The following is a 21513-nucleotide window of genomic DNA, read 5'->3' on the forward strand; positions in this document are numbered from 1 at the left end:
CAGTGGGGTAAGAAAAACCCACAGCAGTCACCCCAGCTCATGGATGGGATCCAGAAGCTGACTCACCCTGGGAACACAGTATCTGGGTGCCCAGGAGCCCTGTAACGTGCAAAGGGCAAGACACACGTCCTCTGACTCAGTGTCTCCTGACCACTGCCCCCCAGCTGACCCTTGTTGGCGGATCTGTTCGTGTAAACCAAGTTTCCCCCGGGACGGGGACTCAGGTGTGACCTTGCGTCTTCTGGGAGTGCCAGGGAGGATGGAAAGCTTGACACTGGGCAACAAGGCAGGCCACGGTCTGAGGCAGGAGACTCCAACGTTACCCAGTGTCAGCACCCCAACCACCGAATCTACTACCTCTCGAAATGCATGTTATTTTAAGACCAGCACCACCATAACATCAGGATTTCTGTGCTCAGACCAGAACTCTGGGGCCGGAATGTTCTCTAAGGTGGGGTCCAGGACCACCACCAATGAGCATCGTCCTCCCTGCAGGGGTTCTACTCCACAGTGGGAGGAGCCTTCCCTCACCCTTCTCCAAAGACCCTGGATCCTCACCCTTGCCCCCAGGGGTTCTGGAAGACAGGCTGGTTACAGCTCTGTGCAGCTGTGTGACTTGACGTCTTCCTCTCTGCAAATGAAGGCACTTCTATAAGCTCTAGTCCTATGACTGTTTTCTGATTTGCACTAACTTACCTGGCTCTCTGACACATGGGGCTTCCTCTGGATATGTGCCTAATACTCCTTCCAGAGAAGCCCACAACTAACAAAGCCTCTAACCAACCCAGGGGGACGTGAACTGTGTAAGACTGACAAACCCAAGACAGGGGATGAATAGACTAAACAGACTCAGACTCGGCTCGGAAAAGAAGGATTTCAATGTAAACCGTCACAACCAACCCACACAACAGCAACCAACACAGATGTCCCGGGCATTCATTTAATCTTCCCAACAACCCTGGAGTGATAAGAATATTACCATCTCCATTTTACAGGTGGGAAGGCAGGCCGAGCAAGGTCAAGGAATTGACTCAAACGTGCACAAACCTCAAGTGATGCCCCGGACGAGAGCCCAGCCATCTGATTTCAGAGTACATGCTCTTTGCTGCTGCCCGTGCCTTGCCACCCCACAAAGACAACCGTGAGTAGCACTCACGTATGCCTGGCAGTTTCTAAGATGCTTTTCATACATTATCCCATCCCATCCACTTAAGAAAGACACTGCTATTATTCCTGTTTTATAGATAGGAAACAAAACCTTATCAAGCTTAAATAATGGGTCCAGGTCACCACGCTAGTAAATGACAGCATGGCATATAGAGTGCCCTTTGCCTGACCCCAGTGCCCAGGGCCTCAACCTACAAGTTCTTAAATGTTTTGATCCTGCTGCTGCTGCTAAGTCGCTTCAGTTGTGTCTGACTCTGTGCGACCCCATAGCCGGCTGCCCACCAGGCTCCCCCGTCCCTGGGATTCTCCAGGCAAGAACACTGGAGTGGGTTGCCATTTCCTTCTCCAATGCATGAAAGTGAAAAGTGAAAGTGAAGTCGCTCAGTCGTGTCCGACTCTTAGCGATCCCATGGACTGCAGCCCACCAGGCTCCTCCATCCATGGGATTTTCCAGGCAAGAGTACTGGAGTGGGGTGCCATCGCCTTCTAGGACCTCTTTATACTTAAAAATGACTGAGGACTCCAAAGAGGTTTTATTTATATGGTTATGTCTAATAACATCTACCAGATTAGAAATTTCAAAAGTATTTTTAAATATTTACTAATTTTAAAATAACCAAACTTGTTACATATTCACACAAGATTTCTTTGGTAAAAAATTAACTACCCTTTCCATCACCAAACACAAAACACAGTGAGAAGAATGGCACTGCTCTGCATCTTTGTGATGATGTTTGAGGTCTGGCTTAACAGAGTCAGCTACAGTCTCACATGTGTGCAGCATCGCAGATAGAACCTTTAGAAAACTCCACTCCACAGTGGAGTTTGTGTGAGCACGAGCATGCAAAAGGCAAGAGACATCTTAGTATCATCATAAAAACAGTTCTGACTGCACTGGCTCCCTGCAAGGACCTCAGGGACACCAGACCATGCTTTGAGAATGACCTGACCTATGGTCAAGTTCAAAAAAAAAAAAAAAAAATCAGAGAAACATCATATCTGAATTTTAAAACTGAAAAGCAGCACCAGGCCCCAAAACCTGCCTCTAGAGAGATAAAGAATTCTCACCCCATTTTAAAAATGAAGCAACAGAAAGATGCAGTCCTTAGCTTTTGCGGAGGCTACAGAGAGAAGCTGCAGCACGACAGAAGTAGGGGTCAGACCTGTCACCACACACAGCACCGCCTCCTGTCTGTCTCCAGCAGGATGAGGCCACTGGCCATGCAGCTGGAAAGGACGCAGGGGCAGCTGATCATGGAGACAAGGACTGAGTGCTGTCGTTTGCTGAGGGCAGCCTAGGTACTGGGTTCTACGCTAAATGCACCTGGGTCCTCACCTCATTAACCCCAGGGTACCCTCCCAAGCACATGCTGTGATCACCACGTGAGAAGCTGACATCTAGCAAGACTGCACAGCTAGGAAACGTGCAGACACCCTCACAGACCCGGCTCCATCTCCAGACCCAGGGCCTCGTTCGCTGTGCTACAGTCTCCCAACAGGACTGGCCTCCTGGTTCCCTTCCCCTACCCCAAAGGTCTGAGCGTACATGAACCACACAGAAAGGAAGGCCACCAGGCCTGTGAACCCATAAGATGACAGGCTGACTTAGGGAGACTGCTGCCTGGATGCTCCGGTCCTTTCACAATAAGGAGGCAAGAGGGCAGAGGAGGACCACAGGGGACCTCAAGAAAAATCCCAAGATGGGCTAAGCCAGGAAGTCCCAAAATAAACAGCAAGTGTTGCCGAAAACCTTTTCCATACCCATCCAATTCAAAATAAAGTTTTCCTCTTCTACTCGCATCTCAGGGTTGAAAAACATTTTGAAGATGATGCAGTCCTTTCAAGAAAATGGTTGCTGGAAGCCTCTAAGTAGCTAGAGGATTGTTTGAGTTCCCTACTTCAGTGAGGGAGCTCCCTACTTCACAGCAAAGCCCATCTAATCTCTCCCCAGACAATTATTCTGTGAACCAAATTAAGATCTTTATTTCTCCCACTGACCCTAGATCTACCCCTAAGGCCACAAGGTACAACTGTAATTTCTCTTCTATACAACAAATGTGCAAGTATTTGCAGACAACTGCCAAGTCTCTCTATCATTACCAGAATAGCTAAATTTTTAAAAAAGTAACAACACCAAATGCTGGCAAGGATGCAGAGAAACTGGGATTTTCAAACACTGCTGGTGGGGATATGAAATCATACAGCCACTTCTGTCAAAGAAAACACTCTGACAGTCTTTTATAAAGTTAAACATGCACTTACCATACCACCCAGTAATCCCACTCCTAGATATTTACACAAAAGAAATGAAAATTTATGTTCACACAAAAGCTAGCATGTAACTGTTTATAGCAGCTGTTGAATGGATAAATGACAGTGTTATTATATTCATATAATGGAATACATCTCAGCAATAAAAAGGCACTGACCATCATACAAACTGCTGGTACACACAAAGGCAGAGGGAATGGGAACCCTCGAACGCACTAAGCTGAGTGGAAGAAGCCAGACCCAAAAGGCCACACACCGTATGACTCCATTTACATGACATCTGGAAAAAGGCAAAACTACAGAGGCCGGAGAGAGATCAGTGGTTGACGGGGGCTGGAGGGAGTGGAGGCAAGAAAGGCTGACCACAAAGTCACAGAAGGGAATTCTTCAGGGTAGGCCGACTGCTCTGTGTCTTAGTTGTGGCACTGGTTAAATGGCTAACGTGTTTGTCAAAACTCATCAAACTATACACTAAAAAGGATAAGCTATACACTAAAAAGGATAAGTTTTACTGTACATACCTCAATGAACATGATTTAAAAAAAAAGCAAATGCATGGTGCCCTAACACTGAAACCACCACTCCAGGAGAGGTGTGGCTTGTCACCCCCACCCCATCAGCCACTGCGCTTTTAGGAAACCGTTTAAAGAAGCAAAATTAAAACTGATGTCAAATGAGGTGTCCACAGAAGCCTCGAACTCTCTTTGTGCAGTTGTTCTTTTGGATTCAAATGCAAAATTGTCCACTCTCCCCCTCACTTCACTCCTTCCTCTTCCCAAATCTGGAACCCGCTTGAAAAGAAAGCAGGGGACCTCTCTGGTGGTCAACATTTGGCACTTTCACTGCTAAGGCCAGGGTTCAATCCACAGTAGGGAAACTGAGTCAAGGCTTTGGTTTTTCCAGTGGTCATGTATGGATGTGAGAGTTGGACTAAAGAAAGCTAAGCGCCAAAGAATTGATGCTTTTGAACTGTGGTGTTGGAGAAGACTCTTGCGAGTCCCTTGGACTGTGAGGAGATCCAACCAGTCCATCCTAAAGGAGATCAGTCCTGTGTGTTCTTTGGAAGGACTGATGTTGAAGCTGAAACTCCAATACTTTGGCCACCTGAGGCAAAGAACTGACTCCTGGGAAAAGACCCTGATGCTGGGAAAGATTGAAGGCGGGAGGAGAAGGAGATGACAGAGGATGAGATGGTTGGATGGCATCACCGACTCAATGGACATGAGTTTGGGTAAACTCCGGGAGTTGGTGATGGGAGGCCTGCTGTGCTGCAGTCCATGGGGTCACAAAGAGTCGGACACAACTGAGCAACTGAACTGAACTGAGGGAAACTGAGCCTGCAAACTGAGCAGCATGGCTAAAATAAATAAATAAATATTAAAAAATAAAAATTTAAGGCAGATTTTCTTTTTCCTTTTTATGTCCAGAGTAGGATTCTGGGGTTAAGCAATTTGGACTGGACTAAAATGGCCCCAAAAGGAGTGCTAAAAGATGCCAGGAAAGCTGGCGTGGGCCCTGGAGTTTAGAGAAAGCCATCACTCTTCTGGGCCTTGGTGTGAGAGCGGGCACAGGAGAGGGAAGCACAGCCTGTTGGCCATCGTGAGTCCTGGCCCCTCCTCCTGGTTACCCTGACTCGTGTTGCCTCCTCCGTGGACCACTGAGGCTCAGTGAGAGCCTGGCAGCTGATAGTCTTCTTGGTTATAAGCTCCTATGTCACACCACAGCTGACCCTGAAAGCCATCCCTCAAGTCTTATTTACAGCTAGACAGGTCACAGCTCTGCTTCCGAGCCCTGCTGACCTGCGGCACCAGAGGCCAAGGAGAATACAGGCACTGGCCAAAGGTGGTCGGGTGGAGTCAGGATGTCCAAGTAAACTGCTCAGCCTCCTTCAGACCCTGACCATCAGGAGCAAAGCAAAGCAACAGAACACGGTCACCACCAGCCTCAGCGAGCAAAACCAAGCCATCCTCATTTCCAGCCCAGGAGAGCCAGAGCCACTGAGGAAGACACAATTCACATACAGAAGCAGCTCAGCTTCATAGAGCTTGTTAGAAACACTCATTTGTGGCCCCACCCAGACCTAACAAATCAGGAACCCTGGGGGAGAAGCCAACACCCACCTCCAGGTAAATTTGATTCCTCATAAAGTTTGAGAACCTCTGGTATAAACCAAAGTTACAGTGGCTGCCCAGAGTGGTTTTCCAATCCCTTGACCTTTTGGCCTTCCAGGATCCACTACATTTAAAAGCATCGCCCACTGACGTCCAGGGGATGCCCTGCTTGGTCAGCAAAGGACTGCAGCTGGGCTCCCCGTGGACTTGGAGAGGAAGGAGGTGAGATTCCAGGGCAGCAGCAGCCGCCTCACCCAGCTCCCAGATCTCCCAGATCAGCTACTTGCTCTCGAATCCTTGGCTGGGGGTCAGTGTGCAGACACCCAAATCAAGACAGACAGCAAGGGCCTGTTGCTTCCAGGCCGCTCCTGCATCCAGAACGCCACTCCTGGAGACCCCACTCAAGGGCCACCTCCTCCCTAGAGCTCACTGACACCCCTCAGTAGAAACAGCTACTCCTTCCCCTTGGTTTCCTTGCTTTACGCAAGGCAAAACGGTCAGTGGCTTACCTCCATGGTCCACATGTTGGTGTACCCTACCCAACTCCCATGCTGAAGTCCTTACCGCCCTAGGTGTGGTATTAGGATGTGGGGCCTTTGGGAAGTGATCAGGTCATGAGGGTGGAGCCCACATGAATGGAATTAGTGGCCTTATGAAGGAGACCCTAGAAAGCTCTTCCCCTTCCTGCCATGTGAGGTTACAAGGGGAAGGCACCATCTGTGAACCAGGAAGTGCCTCCCCAACCCAGGACACTGACTCTGCCTTGACCTTGACTCACGAGCTTCCCGGGATGGTGAGAAAGCATGCGTGCTGTTTCTGAACTGCCCACTCTAGTGTCTGTGATAGCAGCCTAGGCAGACTAAGATACCTGGCTAGCCTGTGAACCCTGGAGCCAGGTCCTCCGTGATCGCTACGAGTGTGGAGCACAGACTCCAAGGGGACAAGGCACTCCCATCACTTCATCTGAAGTGAAGTGAAAGTCGCTCAATCGCGTCTGACTCTGTGTGGCGCTATGGCTGCAGCCCACCAGGCTTCTCTGCCCATGGGATTATCCCGGCAAGAACACTGGAGTGGGTTGCCACTTCCTTCTCCAGGGAATCTTCCCAACCTAGGGATCAAACCCAGGTCTCCCACATTCAGACAGATTCTTTACCATCTGAGCCACCAGGGAAGCCTGTCCATCTGATAAACTGAGAAAAAAACAGGCCCCAGGCCCAAAGGGACCAGAGAAGGAAGGGTCAGAGGGCACGGGGTCAAGGTGCAACCCTGCCTCAATGTTCATTCACCCCACCATCCTTTCAACCGGAAGCTGCACCTTCAAGGAATCTTTGCTGGGATAGTAAGGAAGCCCTCCAGCTCTTTTTCCTGCCAACAAACCAGGACATCTCTCTCTTTAATAAGAAAGCTCCCCTGTTACTTCAATTTGTATGAAATGTAAGGCTCATTTTAAAAATGTTGCCCAAAAATCTCTCTTATTCTTAAAACTTCTCTAGTTACCCAAGATGGGGCGGGGGGCGGTGGGGAAAGGCACCTGAGAAATGAGGTCAGGATGAATGGGGAGGAAAAAATATGGATTGTCTGTAAAGAGTGTGCCTCCCCTGGGCAGATCCATGGGGCCTACTTAAATAACAGGCCACATAGGTGGGGGAAAGCCGCAAAGAAGCCACATGTGCTCAGCTGATGAAAATTGCCTAGAAAGATATGGCAACATTTAGGTCTGTTGGTATGTTGTTAGCAGGGTCAGGCTGGAAAGCTAAAATGGACAGACTACCTGAGTACCTGATGGAAGCTGGGAAGAAGCGAGGGGCAGCCAGGTGGTTCCACCTACCAATTTTCTCTTAGCTGTGTATAACTTGCTCTTTTCCCAAACATTCTTGGTTAGGGAGATATGAGTAGGAAAGTGAAATGATATTTTTATTATAAGACCTTGCCTTTCCTTAGGTTCATGGAGAAAGACCATAACAAACAAAAACAGCCAGTCTCCATCTGACTCATCAGCCCCTCAGCCAGGGCCATGGTGTGCCTAAGACGGCCAGGAAAGGAAGTGCTCTGCCCATCATTAGGTGCGGCTGAGCCAGGGGGAATTCCTCCTGAAGGTGCTGCAGTGGGCCATGGCTGACCCTCCATTCACTCCATTCCAAGGAACTGGTCCAAGCTGGCCACAGACATTCCAGTGCCCTTGCCTGGGACCAGGTTAGGTCAGCTCATCTGCAAACAACAGGGCTGTTAAAAGTGGATGCTGAGACCCATCCTCAGAGCTTTTGAAGCCCAAGAACGTGCATTTCTATCATCTATCTGGGTGCTGCTGGTCCAAGGACCACACTGCATGAGTGGTGGTTTGGGCACAGACAAGAGATGGGGACTGGGGACTGTGCTGAAGACCTTCTGGGAAAGTCTTCTTTGCCCATCAGGAGACACAAGAGGAGATGACCTCCTTCATCCTCTGGGCCACTAGTGATGATAGAGACATTCTTTTATCTGCTCTATCTACTACAGTAGCCACTAGCCACAGGTGCTATAGAACACTTGCGATGTGGCTAGTGTGTCTACTGAAACTAGCGATTTAAATTTCATTTCACATTAATTCACTGGAATTTAAATAGCCACATGTGGCTAGCAGTTCCCACAATGAGCACTGTTGCCCAGGACGCTGTCAGGTCCAGATGCGACAGCTGCCCCTGCCATCAGCGTGAGGGAAGACGCCACACAGAGGCCCACAAAGTCACACTTGTACTTAGCCCACTCTCAGCACCTTTACCACGCGAGATCACACATTTCTCTCGTCTAAGGCAGTATGAATAGGTATTCCGTACTGCTGCAGCCAAAAGCCTTCTGGCCAATACAGCCAAGGGGACACTGAGGTCAGCCTGCAGAGAAATGGGGCTACTCGCCCCAAGGTCAATGCTGACTCTATGCAGAAAAGCAGAGGAGGAGAACTTGGCTACTGGGGAACTAGAGAGGTTTTGACCTGAAGGGATGCACGCAGATCTTGAGCATCCAAGACTGGGCACAGACAGTGACATACAACACAACACTGCTCTCTGCTGGCTGCCAACACGTATCCAGGGACACTGGGGACCCTCCATCCCAAGGGCCAGCTGGTGGGTCACTGACATGATGCTTCTTCAAAGTATACAAAGGTCCAGCCGCACAAAAAAAAACTTCCTACTCATGCCTGAAATCCCACCATTAACAATAACTGCTGTGGTTTAAGCACTCTCTCTCTCTAGAATCTCCTTTTAAAATCCAAATGCTCCTAGGAAAGGCAACACTTTGATGTGAATGGGTTGGTCAGATGCTACTTAGATCACTGTACCTTTTTCCCAAGGGAAATACGGAGCTGGAAAAGGGTGGGGCAAGAGAGGTGCGCTCAGAGCTCAACCAGCTCAGTTTAAAAAAAACCCATCTTACCACTGCCGCACTCAACCTGACTGCCCCACCATGCACTTCCTGAAAGCCAGTCCCATGTTCAAAATCCCCACAACTCCACCACTCAACCCCTGTATCTCACCGACCCAAAGCAGGCAGGGCAAAGTGAACTATGGTCCCAGCAGAGTTCTCCCTGAACCCTAAGGAGGATGTGGGGACCTCTGAGGGGCTGAGCTTTGCCCCACAGATGGATGCTAAAGTCCTCATTCCCAGTAAACGTGAATGTGATCTTATTAGAAAATATAGTCCTTACAGATGATCTAGTTAAGATCATACTAGAGTAGGGCAGGTCCCAAAACTAATGTGAATGGTGTCCTGTTTTTAAAAGAAAATTTGGAGACACATCCAGAGAGAGAACACCATGTGAAGATGGATGCAGAGACTAGAGTGATGCACCTACAAGCCAAGGATGATCTGAGATCACCAACACACCACCAGAAGGAAAGCAGCCTGGAAAGACCCATTCCCGGTGTCCTCGAGGGCACGTGGCCTTGCCGACACCTTCATCTCAAGACTCTGGCCTCCAGAATTTGGACAGAGTCAAGTTCTCTAGTGTAAGCCACTCAGTTTATGGTGCTTTGCTAGGACAGCCCTAGAAAATGAAGACAATCTTCCCTCTGGTACCCCTCTCATCACTCTGACCTTACTTACTGTGTCTACTCACCTGACTATCGCCCCAGTAGACCCTAAGATCCATGAGCACAAGGGCTGCATCTGCCTACTCACCACTATATCGTAAGCCCACTTCTGCCACCCCGGAAGTGAGGCCTTTCCCTGGCTAGTTCCAGAATCTCAGACACGAGACGTTCCCTCTCTGAGTGTCCATTTCCCCATTTGTGTACTGCAGGAAAAGGAAAGAACTGGACCAGAGGACATCTGTGAGCCCTTCCGACTCAAAACCGCCAGGACTCACCACCGAAGGTGTCAAGGTCAGACCAGGACACAGAGCCACACCTGGGTGTTCCACGCAGGACAGGTGGGACACAGGGACAGGCCACGGAGATGCGGGAAGACTGGAAGACTGTGACAACTTCCCTCCCCTGAGACATCTCCAATGACAGCAGGGACAGCCTCCCTCTACGGCTTCTGGAACCCACGTGCAGAGACACACACCCCGATTCAGCATGAACTGGCGACTCCTGCCCTCAAGGCAATACTCACTCCCTGTGGGCTGTTCCTGCTCACAAAGGACAGTTCCCAAAGGGGTCGGTCTCCTGGACAGTGGGCACCAAGTGCTACGAGGCCGGGGGCTGAGGGCAGGGGACAACAGGCTCTCTGAGAAGTCCTGTGCCCTGACAAAGTGGAGAAATAGTGACATGGGTACCTCCCCACCACGTACGCCCCTGCTAACAGCAGAGTTCTGCCTCCTCCTGGAAGAGGTCGTGCCGATGAGCGAACAGGCGAATAGAGATGACTGCACGAGGGAGGTGACAGCCAACTTCCCACCCACGTACCCAGCGCTGCCCCGGCTCGGCCCTAGCCCCCCGCCTCCCTGAGGTCCTCCGGAAAGGAGGGGTCCCCAGGAAGGAGGTACTCACCCACACTGCTGAGTGAGCTGCTGCTCTCCGAGTCTGAGGGCATGATGGACAAGACGCTGTAGGTAGAGCCTGCAGGCAGAAAGAGGGGCCGTTTGTTACTGATCCCAAAGGGCTCACTTGTCTACACTCCAAACCACTGTCAGACCAACTGACTTCAGTGGGTGCCAGGCTGAGAACCAGCACCGCAGCAAGCACTAGACAGCAGAATCACGGGCCGGGCAGGGGAGACGTGGTCGACAGGGTCTCGTCTGCGGTGTTTCGGCCCCAGCTTCCGCCTCACCTTTGGCCACCTTCTGAGTGATCTCTGCACGGCAGAGGACAGCTTAGAGTCAGTCAGCTGGCTTCTTGTCAGGACATCTGGGAAAAGGCTTACTTAGCAAGGGAGCCACACACCCAGGGTGACAAGGGGCCTGGGGATTTCCTACAGGTTTGTATCAGGGTGATTCTGGCTTCCATATAGAGAGTAACAGAGCCTAAGTGAGCATCTGTGAAGCTTTTGTTCTTCATGCCAGACTGTTCTGCTCTTAGGTTCTAACTGTATTCAAGCTCAGTCCTTAATAATTTAGTCAGTGGCTGCCCCCTTAGTAAAAGTTACTCATAAAATTATGAGCAATTACACAGTCACCAAAGCTGGGGGATAACAAGTTTTTTCAAGGGCGGGGGGGTTGACACTTGTTGACTCCTAGTGGCAGACACATAACCACCATGGTTTGCTTTGAATTCAAATATCTTCAAAGCTAGGATGTTACCTGCCTGGTATCAGGAAAAACCTCTGGGTCAAGAAATCCAGATCTGAGCCCAGCTCTTATCCACATGTGAGTAGCTGGCCAGTGGCCTTGGTTTTCTGGATCTCTGTTTCTCAAGTCTGTAACACGAAGGGGTTCAACCAGACGGCTCAGAAGGTCCTTTCCCCTGACGCATTTCAGAGATAACGTTTCCCATGATGAACAGAAACAAAGGTGTGCTTTGCTTACCAAGACTACAGATGACACAAAAGCAAGAGGGTGGGCGAATCGACCCAGAGATTGAATGGGAGTTGAAAAAAGCACAACATGCAGAGATGGTGGGTCAAATACAACAAGACAATGGGAAGAATGCAATGTTTTGTTCTTGGAACCGAAAGAACTACACAATGAAGGCGTGTGTGCACTGGGCAAAGTGGGTGAGCCAGAGATGAGATTTTTGCAATAAAGCCTTTAAATGAGCCCTAGGGCTTTGGTGTCAGAAAGCAACCAAGAATTAATGAGACCTTGGACTCCAGGATCAAAAATGCAGGGTCAAATCTAAGAGGTTCTCTCCCATCTCAACTGTTGACTAGCTACTCTACACCTGCACACCCTCAGAAGGGAAAGAAAAGGGACAAAGACATGGAGTGAGCAGGGGAGAAGGAGAAGAGCAAGGAAACTCACGGATGAGGGGACGAAGAGGTGCACCAGGGGACAGGGAAGACCCGGAAAGGATGGGGAAGACGTGGAGGGGAAAGATGAAGACCACACACAGAGGGCAGGGCAACGAACAGCCCCGGCATGCCCACCAGAGAGAGACGAAAGGAGAGAGGGGAAAAGAGAGAAAATTAGAAAAGAGGGACTTCGATAATGGCAAGCAGTGCAACAGTGGCCTGCGGCAGCCAATGGCCTCATTATCACATTTTCTGAGAATCTCTGGAGAACCTCTGGGCACGTAGCATGGATGGAAGAGGCTTGCTTGGGAAGTGGAAAGGACCACCCAAAGGGATTCAACTTGTTCAACTGGCCTCCAACAGCACACCTGAAACAGCTGCTGGATGCAGGGCAGGGTGGCATAACGGTCAGTACTGCCTCGGTCCGAGAAGACCCAGGTGCTGGGGGCTCTCACAACACATGCATTCACTCCGTGCCCACCTGGCAGGGATATCATAGGTGGGCTCTGCATATCCTCTGAAGGGAGACAGAACCAGAAAACCCCCAGCAACCCAGCAAGTCGTCTATCAATCCTACTAAAAAATATGTAAGCGATGTTCAGTGAGCTATATCCTGCATTTCAAATTCTCACAGCATTCCTCTTCCCCTATCATAAACATCAAGCATGACATAAAGATCTATGAAATAAGTCAGGTGCGATGCAGCCAATCCATGGGTGTCTTCAAAAACCAAGAATACAACAGCATGCCTATCTGCTAAACTCAAATGCTATTTTCTTAATTATTTTTTTTTTTGCTGCCATGGGGGGCAGGGGGTGGTTAAAAGGGTTAGGGAGTAATATACCAAACCAGCCGGTATGTTGGAGTACTGTTTTCAAAAGACAGCTACTCAGATAAAGCAGGCATCGCTACACCATCCCGCTCACACCTCAGAGATCTGAGCTCAGCCCAGCCCTGCTTATGACACCACAGGCTGTGCTCTGGTGATGCTCCTTGCAGAACGCTGTGCCTCTTTCTCATTATTGGCATCAGCAGCGGCCCATCTTCCAGTAAACCGCCCCTCCCCTGCAGATTGTCTCTCTCCTCCCCCATGGTGAGTTTCCACTGTTAATTAAACTTGGCAGACACCCTTCTCTCTCTCCTCCCACCTTCCCCCCTGGCTGGGAGGAGTCAACTGGCCAACCAACACACTCTGTTCCTCTTCCCTGCCCCCTGTGTCCTGACCTGATGGGGCTGTGGGGCCTGACCCGGGAGCAGTATGACATCTTTATCTGCATCTCCGGGCATTACCTCCCCCGAGCTGGCTGGCAGGGCTCCTGGGAGCCAGTGCTGGGGCTGCCAGGGGACGATGAAAATTGGACAAGGTCCAGTTTCTACAATGTTCCCAGGGCCTTAGACGTCATTCGGGGGGGAAAAAAAGGTCCGAAGACGACACTGTCTTGGTCATGCTTTGTCTCTGTGGCCATTGTTGTCTTTAAAAGCCTGTGTGGTCGGGACTGTCGGGAAAAGGCAAAAGGAGTCACTTTCCTCCAAAGTCACGCGGTGTCTTTGCTAAGCGATGGCTTCCGAGGGGTGAGACAGACGTCACCTACCCCTGGGATTTCACAATCCATTCTGGAGGCCAACAGGGGTCCCATCTCACTGTGCACGCTCCCCTGCCCCGCAAAGCCCCTCACCCTTGGCCATGTGAGCAGGTAGGAGTTCCCTTGAAGGCACCGGCACACATCGCCCGCCCACCCCAAACCCAAAGGCACACCCTCCACCTATCAGAGAGGTCTGGATGAACGAGGGCCAGCTTCCCACACCGCTACTGCCTCCACCGCCTCCCCCTCCACCCCCACAGAACAGCAAGGCACTGACACTCCGGACGGTTGCCACAAACTCAGACAAGCCAGTGCAGAGGTCCTGAGAGGACCCGGAGAAAGTTGCATGATCGTGAGAGTTCCAGAGGAGAGCAGAGTGGGAGCCAGGTTCTCGTGGCCGTGTGGAGCAGAGTGATGATACAAGGGGTTCCCTGCACAGCAGTTACCTGGGGAACCAGTCAAGGTGCAGGCTCTGGCTGGGGAGACCTGGGGTGGGGCCTGAGACTCTGCATTTCTAACACGCCTGCAGGGAGTGAGGTCCACAGGGGGACTGAAAGCAAGGCTGACCCGAGTCAGCAGGCAGGCAGGGACGTGTGTGGGAGCCATGGCAGAAGCCCTGGGAGAGAGCTGGCAGACGGGACTGGCCTGGGCCACAGGCATTGTCTGCGTTCTTCCCCAGAGGCCGCAATGCTAATTGTATTTACTCTGTGACTCAGCCCCACTGGGTCACAGAGACCACTTCAAAAGAACTTCCAGTAAAATCACCCAAGCGGTAACAGAACGCCCAGCCCTCCGAGGCCCCCTCCTGGGGCCTGTGCACCTCCCCCCGCCGTCCCGCCCGCCCCCCCAGAACACACCCCTCCATTCACCTGGGGCTTGTAAAGGCCCCCAGTGACTCACGCTTCCTCCCCAAGAAACCAAGAACCAAAGGGGTTTGCTCCAGCCTCCAGCGGCAGGCAGAGTCCTCTCAGTGCTCCAGCCTGAGGTGCCGAGCGACACAGCTCTGGGCGCTGGGAGGACATGCACCTCCCCCAGCACCCAGGAAGCAAGCCGCTCTTCCCTGGGGGCTCTGCGACAGGGCGGGAAGGATCACCACCAGGCCACCTGTCCCAGCCCAGAACCCTCCCTCCGGCTCAGAGCTGACCACCCACGGATGGCCGGCCGAGGGCAACCAGTCACTCTCACGCCCACCTGCGTCCGACAGTCCTAGCACACGGCTAAGCCCTGTGAGCCTGACACTGGGCTGGGTTTAAGAGACAGAAGAGAAGCCAGGGGCTCAAGAGGCGACTTGCCTGCTGAGAGTCTATGGAAGGCCCTTCCCCTCTCTGAGCCTGGGGCCCATCTGCAAACCCGAGGGAGCAGTGACTAGAAGACTGATGGTACCTTCAGCCTGGGTTCAACTCCCAGCTCTGCCCCTTAGCGGCTGTGTACCCTCAGCCTCTCACTGCCTCCACGTGCACGTCTGTAAAATGGGACAAGAGGAGTACTAACCTCACAGAGTATCAACTGAGTTAATGTGAAAAGGCCGTGACACAGCGCTTGGCCCCGCCAGCGCCCCGAGGGTCGGCTGCTGCTCCTGCAGTCAAACCAGACCTTCCAACCCCGCTGTCCTCAATCCTTGGGTTACCCATAAGGAAAGCTGTCTGCCAGGGTGACAAGGCTGAACAGTCCACAATGACAAACTGCTGGGCTGCAGAGCACTAATAATAACAACACCAGTCATAATAACAGCAGCAGCTGATACTGAGCCCTGTAAGCGCTGGGATGTACTAAACTCTGCATGTATTCTCTCAGTGAATTCCCACACTAACCCTGAGGTTGTCATTACACCTGCAATGACAGAGGAGAAAACAAAGGGTTACAACCATGAAGTCACTTGCTTAAGGTCATGGGGTGAACAGGATACAAACCCAGACAGTCCAGCTCAACATCTGTGCTCCTGATCCCTAGTCACAACACTGCTGCCCAGCTCTAAAGGTCTGGCAGTCCGGGGAGACTTCATGGAGGAAGGAGCCTGGAGGCTGGTGGACTTGGACAAGCACCAAGAAGCCAGTCAGCCTGGAGGAGACGTAGGCAGAACCCACCCCTCTGTGTATGTGAGAAGTCTCAGAGCAGGGCCGCCCCTGTCCAGGGCCTCACAGTTTGGAATCCCCCAGAGAGGGCTTATGCCTTCTGAGCCAGACACTGTGCGCTGAGCAGGGCCTGGGGACTAGAAGTGAGAAGAAGGAAAGAGGGGTGAGCTGTGGCTTATGGCCCTGACACTTGCTACTCCTTCCTCCCATCCCATGTCCAGACCGTGCTGGGTGCTGAGACACTTGACTCCCTGAACTGTAGGTATGAGAAGGAGGCAGGCAGGTGAAAGTGCTGTGTGCTGAGCCTGCCTCCGTTGCTTCTAAGGACCTCGGGAGCTGCTGGGAGGGTGAGCGCCTCTGGCTGCTGAGAAGCCCCGTTGCAGAACCACAGTTCAGTGCAGCTATGCCCCTCCCTAGGGCCTCAGCTTCCTCCTCCTTTAACAAGAGGGCCCCAGATTGTGAATGCGGAGACCCACGGTTGGAGGCCGACAAGTCCAGACATTTCAGGAGATAGGGAGTGACTGGGGCCCTGGAATGGAGCAGCCATGGAGCCTGGCACATTGACCAAGAAAGTCCTGCTTCAGGTACCCGACATGCCCACCTCCAGGGGGGAAAGCACCTTCTCCCTGCCATACACGAGAAGGCTGGTGCCTCCTGCCCAGGCTGGGTGACAGGTGTCACCTGACCTAGAAAGCCCAGGAAGTGGCCCAAAGCAGGATCTGGATGGCTTAAGGAAGGGAGGCTGGGCTGGTCATCATTTCCACCCTGGAGGGTAGGGAGGAGACTGAGACAGACTTCAAGAGTCTCCTACTAAAACGCAATGATGTAATGGGGCGTGTTCATTATCAATGAGCACAGCCACACCTGATGGGCCCCCCGAAACAAAGAACACAGACGAGAGAGTGGAGAAGGGCCGGCTGCGGAGTCACTGCTCTACTGCCCTCACCGAGCTCACGCCCCTAAGTCAGCAGCCAAGAGGACACACCGAGGCGGGACAGGAAATAGTGCAGCACAGGCAGCCAAGCTTCCACTGCGCTGCAGCCAGACACGGCACAGTGAGCGCGAGCGCCCTGGAATAAACTGATCAGCACCAGGAGTCCAACAGACCAGCACCCTCCTCTGTCTGGCCTGTGACTGAGTGGCATGTGCTGCCCTCCACCACAACCTTGCACCGGACGTTGTTGGTACAAGGACAGGCCCTGGGCCCACACGCCCTGAGCTCACGCTTGCCACCTACCAGCAGTGTGACCGTAAGCAAGCTGCTTCCACTTTCTGCCCTTCATTTCCTGGTTGATGAAATAGGAAGAATTCTGGCCTGTAAGAACTGAATGAGGAAAGGTAAAGCCCTGGGGATGGAGCCAGGCACACAGACACGCGCTTCACAAACGTTAGTTCCCATTCTTGTTACCTGGCTCTCGACCTTGAGTGTCCGCTCCCGATAGCTGAATCTGGCCCTGCTATGCCTTTGTTTTCTTCCCCTCGGTATAAGGAGGCCTCCCACCCCCTTCCATCATTCTGCCCAGCTATGGCCAATTCCAAGCCTTTCCAGCCTCACTTGACGATCTCTTGTCCTCTGAATCAGACAGAACAAGACAGAGTGTTCACTGTGTGCTGAGCATCACACCAGGCCACGCTCCAACCTTCTCATGACTCTCACCTGCACATATATGGGCATCGGTCAGCCCTTCAAGAGAGATGGAATAATGGTGCTCTGCACAGACACCATCCCTTAGAAGGCATGCCTGCCCTGGGAACACAAAGCCCACTGCTTCACCAAATGCTTAGTGAACAAACTGGGGATGCAGCAGAGAATAAGACAGAGAGTCCCTGCCCTCATGGTGTTCAAAGGAGTGCGGATAGGAGAGAAATAACTCAACAAGCCAATGCAAACTGCATTAGGTAGTAAGTGCTATGAAGAAAATTATAGCAGGGTAAAATGGAGGGTGAGTGGGGTAGGGCAGGGAGGCGGCTATGGTGGGACAAGGGTCAGGGGAGGTCTCTCTGGGATGTCACATCTGAACAGAGACCTGACGGAGTCTGGAGGAAGCTGAGTGCTGGAGGAAGACTGTTCCAGGTAGAGGAACAGCAAGTGCAAAGGCCCTGGGCTCAGACCAGGAAGTGGGGAAGGACATGACACCCCAGGCTGGACAGGTCAGGGACACTCAGTCCAGAGGCCAGAGACGGTCATTACAAAGGAAAGGTCTTGTCTTCATCAGCAACGAGTTGCCATTCACCCCCCTCTTCCTTCAACAGCATTGACACCTCTCCCTTGCATGCTTTGTGTGGTGCCTTGGCTATTACTGACCACCAAGGCAGCTCAGTCTGGGTCCCCAGGACTCTGAGATCAAGGAGGAAAACCACTTACCCTCCCACCACGCCAACAGCCCTGCTGAGTTTGAACCTACTGAGACACCTGCCACAGGGATGGGAGGTACAAAGTGACCGCACAGGAGCAGAAGCTGGATGGACCTGGGCTCTCCCACTCTGGCCATACACTCAAGAACACCAAACAGCCAAAACAATCTTGGAAAAGAAGAGTAGAGCTGGAGGACTCACACTTCTTGACTGGGGACAAAGCTGCAGAAATCAGAACAGTGTGGTACTGGCTTAAAGGCAGACATATAAACTAATAGAACAGAACACAGAGCCCAGAAACTAACCTTTGCATAATGGTCGAGTAATTTTTGACAGGTGCTGAAAGACCATCCAATGAGGAAAGAAGAGTGTCTTCAAGAAATGATGCTGGGAAAACTTGATATCCACATGTAAAAGGAAGAATTTGGACCCTTTCCTAATACCATATACAAAAATTAACTCAAAAGGAATCAAAGTCTTAAAGATAAGGGCTAAAACTAGAGAACTTTTAGCAAATGTCAAGATACTGAATTTGGCAGGGATTTCTTGGAAATGACACCAGAGACATAGCAACAAAAGAAAAAACAGACATACTGGACTTCACGAAATTTTTTAAAATGGTAAATGGAAAAACACTGTCAACAGAGTAAAAAGGCAACACACAGAATCAGAGAAAATATTTGCAAATCACATATCTGATAGGAAATTAGTATCAGTATGTGAATGCTAAATCACTTCAGTTGTGTCCAACTCTTTGCAACCCTATGGACTGTAGCCTGCCAGGCTCCTCTGTCCATGGGATTCTCTAGGCAAGAATACTGGAGTGGGGTGCCATGCCCTTCCAACCTAAGGACTGAACCTGTGTCTCTTATATCTCCTGCACTGGCAGGCGGATTCTTTTCCACTAGCACCACCTAGGAAGCCCCAGAACAGAGAACTCCTAAAACTCAACAACAGAAAATGCTCAGAATTAGGCATGACTTGATAGACATTTCTCCAAAAAAGATATACAAATAGCCAACAGTTACATGAAAAGATGTTCAACATCCCTAGCCATTAGGGAAATACAAATCAAACCACAATGAGAAGCTACCTCATATCGCTTAGGATGGCTACTATAAAAAAATAAAATAGGAAGTCTTGGTACAGATGTGGAAAAACTGGATCCCTTATGTACTACTGGTAGGAATGGAAAATGGTAGAACCACTGTGGAAACTAGTATGGTGGTGTCACAGAAAATCAAAAATAGTATTACTATATGATCCAACATATCCATCTTGGGCATCCACCCCAAAACACTGAAATGAGGGTCTCAAAGAGGTGATCCTACACCCATGGTCATAGTAGCATTATTCACAAAGGTACACCTGAAATGTATAAGCAATACGAGTGTCTACTGATGCATGAAATGATAAGCAAAATGTGGTATATACATACAATACAATATTACTCAACCTTAAAAAGGCAAGCGATTTGGGTGTCTTCTACAACATGGATGAATTCTAAGGACATTATGCCAAGTGAAATAAGCCAGTCACAGAGACACAAAAAAAGTGTTTGGTTCCATTTCTATGAAGTACTTAGAGCAGTCAAAACTGTAGAGAAAGCAGGATAGTGGCTGCCAGGGTGAGAGGGGAAAAAGGGAGTCACTATTTAACGGGTGTAGTTTTCGTCTTGCAGGATGCAAACAGTTTTGGAGGGGGATGGCAGGGATGGCAGCACACTATGAATGTTTTTATTAATAACATTGATGGGTAAGATGGTAAATTCTAGGTTTACTTTCCCACATCAGAAAAACTGGTAGCAAAAAGCAAAATAAATGAAAAACAGTGGGGGCGAAGCGGGGGTGGCACAGAAGCCACCTTTATCTCCCTCCCTCTCCATTAAAATAATACAAAATCTTTGGGGCTTCAGGGTGACCCAAACGCCACTAAGCATCACAAAATCCTACAACTTTGATCCAGTAAAGCCCCAGTCCCTCAGTCCTGGAAGTCAAGAACACTGCAAGCTTCTGAGCACAGGAGTAAGACAGCAGGGATGAGCGTCGGGACAATGTCTCCAGCACTTGTGATCAGGGTGGATGGAAAGAGGAAGGCCTGGAAGTAAAGAGAACAGTTAGGATGCTCCTGCAAGAGCTCCCCTGAACCACTGGTCAGGCGTGCGAGCTGAGCAGGGACAGAGACTGCAGAGGGGAGGACAGGCTAGGATGAAGAAACTGTGGGTGGGGAGAAGTGGAGCGTGATACTGGGTCGGGATGAAGGTACTGGAAGGTACTTCAGTTAACAGGGGCAGAGGACTGAAGAAGGCTGGTGAAGAGAGACGAGGAGACCCTGCTGAGGCTAAGGCTGAATGAACGTGCTACAGGAAGTCTCTGCGGAGGTCCCCTGCTGCTGACAGTCAGAAAGTGGAGCTGGGGAGCCAAGTTCAAGCTAACACAGTCACCCCGTAGAGCGTGGAGGATATGAGTGACCAGCCTAGAGTGGATCACTGGCAATGTGAAGGCCTTGGGTGAGAAAAAAGCGAGGGGAAGGGGAAGGTCAGATCTAGGACTTCCTAAATAGTACCCATGCAGGAAGTATTGTTCCAAGCACTGTGTTGTTGGTGAAGTCACTAAGTCACGTCTGACTCTATTGCAACCCCATGGACCGTAGCCCACCAGGCTCCCCTGTCCATGAGATGTCCCAGGCAAGAATACTGGACTGAGTTGCCATTTCCTTCTCCAGGGGATCTTCCTGATCCAGGGATGGAATCCAAGTCTCCTATTTGGCAGGTAGATTCTTTACCACTTAGTCACCTGAGAAGCTTACTGTTCTAAGCACATACAGGACAAAATCCTAGGACATGTGAACTGTGGGGACAGGAGAAGGAATACAAATTTCAGAAAGAGACACGGAAAGACTACTTGGGGAAACAGGCGGAATAAGAGAATTAAGCCTTCCCGAAGGCAGTGGGGTAGAGTGGTTGGAGGGGCTGGTCTGCCATGCCAAACGCTAGGCTAGGACACAGAGCACAAACATTTGATTCGGTCATCTGGAGGTCAGTGATGTTCTGCTAATGAAGTATGGCTATTGATTGGCTTTGGTTTCTCCACCAAAACTGCAGGGCTTGGATTAGAACAGAAAAGGCAAGAGGTTCATCATGAAAGAACTGCCATGTCTTGTGACAACTGCCTGCTGTGCTTAAGGAGCGTGAGGCTACACCTGTGCTTAGGAAAGGAGCCCAGGATGGGTCAGTGGTGTCTGCCAAGGCCAAGACCAGGAGGTATGTATGCACTGCTCCTGATCTGTGTTGTTCCTAAGGGCCAGTCCAGCAACAGAAACACTATTTCACGGTTCCCAGCTCTTAGCAAGCTTACTGCAATCAATCACTGACGAGAATTAACTCCCAAATCCAATCTGTTTCTCCAACATTCTTTAAACGCCCAGGACCGAAAGGGCCCTCAGGGAAAATAAAAGGACAATGATCTCATCTATTCTTTGCTTGAGGCTCTGAGAAACAACAGTATAGAGAAGAATGTGGCCCTCCAGGGGTCTCCCAGAGGTCCTGCCCCAAGTAAGCAGCTGTCCCACCCAAGAGCCCTGGGACAC

The 21513-nt window shown here is 50.8% G+C and overlaps 1 protein-coding gene across 6 annotated transcripts in view; it reads right to left on the minus strand.

Annotated features, from left to right (window-relative positions):
• Positions 1–21513, minus strand: part of DLG5 (discs large MAGUK scaffold protein 5) — a 123436-nt gene that overhangs the window by 62158 nt on the left and 39765 nt on the right. For 4 of the 6 annotated variants that reach the window (XM_019953877.2, XM_019953876.2, XM_019953875.2 and 1 more), the window contains exon 2: positions 10517–10585. The exons of the other annotated variants lie outside the window; for them this stretch is intronic. In XM_019953877.2, coding sequence (XP_019809436.2) covers positions 10517–10585 — 69 coding nt within the window. The remainder of the gene's footprint in view (positions 1–10516; positions 10586–21513) is intronic. 6 annotated transcript variants of the gene reach the window in all.

This window comes from Bos indicus, chromosome 28 (genome assembly GCF_029378745.1).
Source record: "Bos indicus isolate NIAB-ARS_2022 breed Sahiwal x Tharparkar chromosome 28, NIAB-ARS_B.indTharparkar_mat_pri_1.0, whole genome shotgun sequence".
Taxonomy (NCBI): domain Eukaryota; kingdom Metazoa; phylum Chordata; class Mammalia; order Artiodactyla; family Bovidae; genus Bos; species Bos indicus.